The sequence below is a fragment of the Carlito syrichta genome, unplaced genomic scaffold (genome assembly GCF_000164805.1).
Source record: "Carlito syrichta isolate Samal-C Ts95f unplaced genomic scaffold, Tarsius_syrichta-2.0.1 Scaffold308818, whole genome shotgun sequence".
Classification (NCBI taxonomy): domain Eukaryota; kingdom Metazoa; phylum Chordata; class Mammalia; order Primates; family Tarsiidae; genus Carlito; species Carlito syrichta.
In genome coordinates this window covers 695,885-704,588 of record NW_007252914.1, presented here as the reverse complement: position 1 = coordinate 704,588, position 8,704 = coordinate 695,885, and the positions used below count along the sequence as shown (strand labels likewise).

Genomic DNA, 8,704 nt, shown 5'->3' with positions numbered 1-8,704 from the left:
GCGGGTCTCAAACCTGCGGGCTCAGTCGCAATCCACTCACCTCGGCCTCCCAAAGTGCGGGATTACAGGCTGAGCCACCAAGCCCGGCTCCCAATTTTTGATTTATTGTAGAGATGAGGTCTCGCCAAGTTACTCAGGTGGGTCTTGAACCCGCGGGCTCAGGCAATCCACTTACCTCAGCCTCCCAAAGCACAGGATTACAGTCTGAGCCACCGAGCCCGGCTCCAGCCAGACTGTTTATTTTTATTTTATTTTTTTTTGAGTTGGAGTCTCACTCTGTCGCCCAGACTGGAGTACAGTGGCCGCTCCCGGCCACCGCAGCCTCAGCCTGCTGGACTCCGGCGATCCTTCTGCCTCAGCCTTCCAAGTAGCTGGAACTTCAGGCACGCGCTACCACACCCGGCTAATTTTTTGATTTATTGTAGAGATGTGGTCTCACCAAGTTACCCAGGCAGGTCTCGAACCCGCGGGCTCAGGCAATCCACCCACCTTAGCCTCCCAAGGCACAGGATTACAGGCTGAGCCACCAAACCCGGCTCATGGCTCTTTTAACAGCCATTTTTTAAAAATCTTGTACACATTTTCTGTAACACAGAAAATGTAATATGTATTTAAAAATCTAAATGGCCAGGTCTTTAGACTGATGCCTGAAGAAATTACTTTGCTGATCTATGTGCTCATGGCATCTTCAGTATTAGGGAATAGCTTGATGTAATATTTATTAACTTGTTTTCATGCTATTAGTTTATAGCCATAAGGTACTCTTAATATTGTACGCCAAGGTATTTGTAACATACATATTTTGCACATCAGCCTGTTTTTCCAGGAGGCATCTGGGAAGTAATTAGTTCTTAATAGTCTTATGATATAAATAATCATTTCTAGGATTTGAAAATTAATTCTGCTTTTATATAATTTTTTGATTTAAAAAAATTTTGTTTGAGTTGGAATCTCACTCTCTCACCCCGGCTAGGGTGCAGTGGCACTATCACTACTCACCACAGCCTTGACCTTCTGGGCTCAAGTAACCATTCCACCTCAGCCTCCTCAGTAGCTGGGACTGCAAGCATGCACCCCCACGCCCAGCTTATTTTTTAATTTTTTTGTAAAGACAAGGTCACGCTATGTTGCCTAGGCTGTTCTTGAACTCCTGGACTCAAACAATCTTCCGACCTTGGCTTCCCAAAGTGTTGTGATTACAGGCATGAGCCACTGTACCTAGCCTGAAAATTAGCTCTTAAAAAGTCATGTTGCCCAGTCACCCCTGGAGTGTATGGTACATGACACAAATGATTTATTTTTTGCTATTCTTGCCATTATCAGATTTGGTAAGCTTCTCAATGTATTTTTATACAAGTTTGATCCCGAAAATATTTTTTAAAATTGTTGTTAAGTGGTTACTATGTGCCAGATTCTATTAGAAGCCCCTTGCATATAGTAGCTCATTTATTCCCACAACAACCCTATGACACACTATTATTATCCTTGTTTTACAAGTGAGAAAACTAAGGTACAGAGAGGTTAGCTGACTTGCCCAAGATATTTCCCAATATTTAGAGGCACAGCTAATATTAAATCTCAGTTCCTTGACTCTTATTCAGTATTCTTTTCTTAAAAAGTCAGAGTCCATTGCCCTCTAGAAATCTCTTAATTAGTACACTTTGATATGATTTTTTTGTTGTTGTTTATTTCAGTAGGTTTGGGTGTACAAATAGTTTTTGTGTAGTACAAATAGGTTGCGTTGTGTAGTGTGAAGGATCCTGGACTTTAAGTGTACCCACCACTCCTGTCTGTGCACATTGTACCCAATTAGGTGATTTTTCATCTCTTCATCCCTCCTCTCCCTCCCCCTTCTAAGTCTCCAGTGTCCATTATATCATTCTCTATGCCTTTGCAATTCCTTAGTTTAGCTCCCACTTATAAGTGAGAATGTATGGTTTTGGTTTTCTATTCCTGTGTTATTTCACTTAGGATGATGTTCTTCAGTTTCATCCAAGTTGCTGCAAAAGACATATTTCATTCTTTTTGATGGCTGAATAGTATTCCATAGTGTATACATACAACATTTTCATTATCCACTAATCAGTTGATGGGCATTTAAGTTAATTCCGCATCTTTGCAATTGTGACTTGCACTGTGATAAACATGCAGGTGCAGGTGATATATTTATATATCAACCTCTGTTTCTTTGGGTAGATACCTAGTAGCAAGATTGCTGAATCAAATGCTAGGTCTACTTTTAGTTTTTTGAGAAATCTCCATTCCGATTCCCATAGAGGTTGTACTAATTTACACTCCAGCCAGCAGTTACACCTTGGTATGATTTTTAATCCTATTGTTAATCCACCTAAGTGGTTTATATGCTTTAAAAAAGGTGATTTATAGAGCAATTTACTTTTGTCAAAGTGTTTGGATTTATTTTTACTTGAAATATATAAGCTCTTTTACTACGAAATATTACAAAGAAAAGGGCATAAAACAGAAATGTATAGCCTTATGAATTATAATGACAATTCATAACCACCACTTAGGCTAAAAAAAAAAAGAGAATATTGTCAGCATCCCAGAAGGCCCTGCTTGTTCCTTTTTTAAAAACAATATATAATAGTAAGTATACAAAATGAACACCATCATTTTGCTTCTCTTTGAACTTTATTTTTTTATTTTTGAGTAGGAGTCTCACTCTGTCATCCAGGCTGGAAGGCAGTAGCATGCTTACGGCTATCACAGCCTTGACCTGCTGGGCTGATCATCCTTCCACCTCAGCCTTCCAAGTAGCTGGAACCACAGGTGCATGCCACCACATCTGGCTAATATTTTGATTTATTGTAGAGATGAGGTTTCTCCAAGTTGCCCAGATGGGTCTCAAACCCCTGGACTTAGGCAATCCTCTCCCCTTGGCCTTCCAGAGTGCTAGAATTACAGGTGTGAATTCTTTTTGAACTTTAAATAGAATCACACAGTATATACCCTTTTGTGACTAGCTTCCCCTCCTTGCATTATTTTTTCTTTTTCTTTTTTTTTTGAGTCAGAGTCTCACTCTGTCGCCCAGGCTAGAGTGCAGTGGCCGCTCCCGGCCACTACAGTCTCGACCTGCTGGGCTCCGGCGATCCTTCCGCCTCAGCCTTCCGAGTAGCTGGAACTACAGGCGCGCTACCACGCCTGGTTAATTTTTTGATTTACTGTAGAGTATTTTTTCTTTAATCATCTAGTTAACAAATCTGCAAGCAGGTAGCTCAGAAATTCATAGTGTCAAGGCCCTTGTCAGTCTCTTAAATTTTTTTTTTAAACTTTTCCTACGAAGTTCCAAAGGGGCTGTCACAGCTCCAGACCTCGTATTTTCACACATTTGTGTCCCAAGAGAGGAAACAGGGGACAATTATAACAGCAAGGCAACTACCCTTTTCATGTCCCTCCCTTTCTTATCGGATTTAACAGTATGGTTAACGGACCCAGTTTGTTGTACATGTTATTCATTTTAGGAAGGATTTAATGAAATGCATGTTAAATCCTTGGCACAGTGTCAGGTATAAGGCATGCTCTCAGTAAATATTGGTAACTTTAAAAATAACCATAAAATATCCTTAAAATTATTTATATCTGTGGTTATTAGTTGTAGCTTTTCATACTTATCTTTAAAATTCTTCTGATATCATGTCTAAATGTCTACACCTTTTTTTTTCTTTTTTGTTGGTGTCTTACTCTGACACCCAGGCTGGAGTACAGTGGCAGGATCGTGGCTTGCCCAGCATTGACCTCCTGGGCTCTGGAGATCTTTCTGCCTCAGCTTCCTGAGTTCTTGAGTCTATAGGGGAAAGCCCACCATATCCTTTTTTTTATTTTTTGTAGAGTCAAGGTCTCTCTCTGTTGTCTAGGTTGGTCTCATACTCCTGGGCTCAAGCAGTCTTTGCCTTGGCCTGCCAAAGTGCTGGGATTACAGGCATGAGCCACCATGCCCGGCCTGACCCATTTTTGCATCTTACATATATGCTGTTGCATTTATCTGTCTCAGAGAGTTCATTGACAAAATTATAAAACTCCAGATTTTTAATGAATACCACTAAGATTGCTAGAAAATGAATTGAGTGGTTTTCAAAGTACTTTTGCTTTTTCTTGACCTAGCAAGACTTACTTTTTACTTGTCTGGTTATCTAAAAGAAAAATTGACTGCTCTGTCTTTTCTAGATATGAGGAGATTAAGTCCCAGAATGTTTAAAAGATGTTGCCAAAGTAACCCTGAATCATGACTAGGATACTGGTCTTCTCTCATGAGCTAGTGTTTTCTCTTTTTTCATGAAGTCCTATTTGTGGCCAAAGAAACTAAGTGTATAGTTCTGTACATAGCGGGTGCTAAATCAATTCTGTTGTCTAACATGCAATTCAAGTGAAGCATCTGCAGCTGGAAACCTAGTGTGTCACTCAAGAGGTCATATCCACTAATCACCCTCTCTTGCTATAGAAACCAGTACTTTGGCAGTGTTCTTCTATTTTTGTGCGTTTGCATAGTAAAACCTTCATTTCATTCATACTAAAGTTTTGTGACATTGCATGCCCAGTGAAACTATTACATCAGAAATCAGTGGATTAGGATTTTGACAGGATAAGGGTCTCCTGGGATATTATAAATGTATAATACACATGCATTTAATTTTCAGAGCTAGAAATTATTATCTAGTGAAGTGTTCTGGTCTGGCTATTTTATTTTCAGTATTACAAAATAATAAAATTAAATTAGCAGTCATTTGTACCTATCTTTGGAGAAATACTCCACAATGATAGCATTACTTATTCATATAAAACAACTATTGTATTAAAAGAAAAAAAAGACAGTATAGCCACTGCCTTACTAAATTCTGGTGTGGCCATGCTCTTCTGGAGCCATGGCCGCTGCCATGTTTCCTGGCTTTGGCCCCTCTCCCCTACCTTGAGGAGGAGAATCTTCTCTTTCTCTCTTTAATTGACTTTCTAAATAAACTATATTTTCTAATTTTTAAAAAAGACAGTATAATGGGAAATATATAATATTTCCGCCACGATAGTCTAATATTTTAGGCTCATTGTTAACGTTAAGAAGCATGTGAAACATCTGATTTCCACATTTTTTTAATATAGATACATGTGTCCTATGTGCTTTTTGGTGGCCATGACTCTTTAGTAGAATGTGCATTTGAGTAATGAAAGCATGTTGGTCAGTGCCTAGGAAGTTGAGATTGGCTAGCTTTTGGCAGTTGTGGTCTAATATTATGATTTTGATATGTGAGTTAATATGAAAACAAAGAGATTCCAAAATGTGTTTGTATGAATAACTCTGAAATGTATATTTTCTTTATTTTAAAATGTGTTTATTTTTATGTTTTCAGGTTTGCCATTAGAAAGATAATGCTGTTGGAATTTAGGTGAGTTAAAGGCATCACTTCGATGAAGTTAAAGATGACAATATGATTTAAGTTTTAGCTTAATTTTCTGTATATCTCTGTGAGTAGTTAAGAAAATAATTTTAGATTTGTTAAGACTTATATTTTTGTGGTTGGGTTATTTTGAAATGTGTGTATGATATCCTTTGTTTTCAAAGAAGATAACCCATTGTCAATAACTTGTCATTTGATTTGTATGTCATTAGTTAAGATAGCATATGCTGAGCAATTTCTGAACTCTTAGTTTCTCTGATGATCAGTGGGAGCAAATTGTGCATTTTATAGCCATTTTTTTGTTCTGCCAACCTAAAATGTTGTTATCAAGACAGGGTTGTTTTGATCTAGCCATTAGTAACATAAATATTTCAGACAAAAGAGAATATACAATTTCTAAATTATGAAAGTACATTAAATTATGTTACAAGCAGGTATGGCCCATATGCTAAAAATAAAAGGCAGGATTGTTGAATTACAGTAATATTTACCATTTATTGAGCAGAATACTTGCCTTATGCTAGTTACAGTGTTAAACATTGTATATGCAGAACATTTACTGCAGTCCTGTGAAGTAAATATTATCCACTCCATTAAGTAGAATAAGCAGCTGAGGTCAGAGAATTAAAGCAATTTGTTCACAGTAATGTAGATAAGTATTTGACAGACCTGGGATACCAGAGTCTGATACCAAAGCTTTTTTCACTTCTCTATACAGAGGTCAGAGCCTCTGTTTTAGTGACTATTACACCCCTGTATACACTGATTTGATCTTCACCAAAAAAAAAAAGACATGAAGTAGGTGGTCTTATCATTTTTATAGAGGGAAATTGAAATGTATAGTTATGAATGAACTAGTAAGTTGAGTGCCTCCTATATCCTGAGTACTCTGTTACTATGACATGAACTCAATTCTCACAGTATCACCAGTAAGACCTTCCTTGTTTTATAGAGGAAAAAAAACTGAAGCTAGAAATTGGACCATCTGGCCTTTAGATAAATATGCCCTTTCCATCATAAAATGCCTCTTTTCAAGAAGACAAAAAAAATCAAGAGGATACTGATAGGCAATTAGGATTAACCAGAATTCTAGAGTCTAGAAATCAGAAGAATTACAGGAGTTGAAGGAGAAAACAACAAAAAGTTGAAAGCATCAATGATGGTGAAAGATTTTTAATAACTGAAAAAGTGGGTTGCTACCTTTCAGGAACTTTTATGTAATTTCTATGTGAGAATGCCACTTTTTTGTGGGCCAGCTTCCAGACATAACCAGTCAAAAGTTTGTAATAGGGAATAATTGATAATCTCTTGCTAGAGTGGAAAGTGAGGTGGCATGGAGAAGGTAGCTGAACACAGGAAAGGGAAGTGGGAAAGAAAAGGGTATCTGTTCATAAAGGTCATTGGAAGTAGGTGTTGTTATTTATCAATTACATTTGCTGCAGTTGCTGAAATGAGATCAGGGAGTTATTGAACAAATCCTTAAGTTTGGATAAAAGACATGTAGTTTGAAGTCAGGACCATACCTGCTTCATCTCAGACATTGACTTTCATTGCCTCTATTTCCCATCTTAAAAAATGAAAAGAATTTGTAGTTTGCTGTGTAGTCAGATAACACCCATGACAAGACATTGCTATTAAAAACTGTTGCAAGCCAGTGATACTCTTGGAACATATGACAAAAACAAGTATACTCTGGAAGTGTGTATGCAACTATATTGCAAAAAATTTCTATAGGTAAAGAATTTCTGTGGTAAAGATGAGTTCATACTCCCAAGTTACAAAACACATCAGGGTAATAATCTACTATAAGCAAGAGTGAAAACAAAGAACAGAATTAGATTCCTTTTACCCCCCACCAAGAACTTCAGATAATTAAATAATGGATACACACTATCAATTCATTTTGCTTAAAATTATTATGGGTATAAAAGAAGAAATACAATATGTGAGCAAGAAATGAGACACTAAAAATTGACAGACTTGGCAGAAGAAATGGGAATTAAAAGTTACTGAAATTTTAACAACTCATTTAACAGGTAAGACACAGTTAAAGAAGAAATTAATGAAATTAGAAGAAGGATGAATTTGAAGATAAATCTGAGGAAATTAATGATGAAGTAGCAAAGAGAAAGATGAAAAATAGGAAAATAAGAGATATGGAGCTAGAATGAGAAGGTCTAATAGGAGTTTCAGAAGAGAGAATGGGCAAGTGGCAGTTTAGAAGAGATGATCATAATAATTTTCTAGAGTTGATGAAACACATAAGTCTTAGATTTCAGAAGTACAACAAATCCTGAACAGGGCAACAAAGACAAGGAAGATCTTAAAATTTACTAGAGAGAAAAAGATAACTCGAAGAGAAGGAAGGACAAATGTATTGGTTGTAGACTTCTCAAGAGTAATTATAGAAAAGATAATAGAATGAGTCATTCCATTATCATGCATAGAAAAATTACTACCATTCTAGAATTATATGCCCAACTAAACTGTCATTAAATAAATACCAAAGATAATGTAACACCAACACATTATTGCTTACAAAAGTTCTAAAGGACATAATTCACACACAAAAAGGAAAGGAATGAAATGAAGCTTCACTCATTTTATTAATGAAATAACACGCTAGTCTCTCACTTGGATTCTTTTGACCATTATTTTGAGTAAAATCATACTTATCCAGTTTGCTAGGTGGTTAAAAATTAAACAAGAATTGCTAAATGTAGACTCATGGCAATACCAGCGGGTAGACCCTTGAAGCATAAGAGAAAGTAGAAAAACTATATTGCTAAAGCATATGTAGTAATTTACAGCAGGAGCAAGAGATCCTGTTTTTTGTTTTTTTTTAAATTAGTGCTTGAGAATGTTTTGCAGTCTAGTGTAGTAATTAATGTTTATAACTACCTTGAATGGTAAAAGATGGCTAAGTCATGTTTTAGAAATCAAATACTTAATTTTGTTTAGGAATATTTCCACTAAAATCTTAAAATAAGAATTTTGTCATAAGAGGAGAAAATGCCAGTTACCTAGAAAACTGATTTTTGTTGGGTACTTTGTAAATTAAATAAAACCTCTTTTTTGATGAAGTCTCTTTCTTAGTTTCCAGATGTCATTTCATCTTGGTATGAGTTAGTGTTAATGTCTCAGATAAGTGTATCTGAAAGTTCCCATCATATCATTTTGTTTGTCAGGTATTTTTGTTTTATACTTTATAAAGAGCCTTAGATCAAAAAAATCCAGTGGTCTGATGGTGATAATTATGTATGTCAATAATCTTTTTTTTTTTTTTTTTTTGAGTT

At 36.3% G+C, this 8,704-nt stretch overlaps 1 protein-coding gene across 2 annotated transcripts in view; it reads left to right on the top strand.

Annotated features, from left to right (window-relative positions):
* The window catches only part of AQR (aquarius intron-binding spliceosomal factor), a 112,900-nt gene that overhangs the window by 10,676 nt on the left and 93,520 nt on the right, over positions 1 to 8,704 (top strand). For both annotated transcript variants that reach the window (XM_008065890.2, XM_008065891.2), the window contains exon 4: positions 5,361 to 5,396. In XM_008065890.2, coding sequence (XP_008064081.1) covers positions 5,361 to 5,396 — 36 coding nt within the window. The remainder of the gene's footprint in view (positions 1 to 5,360; positions 5,397 to 8,704) is intronic.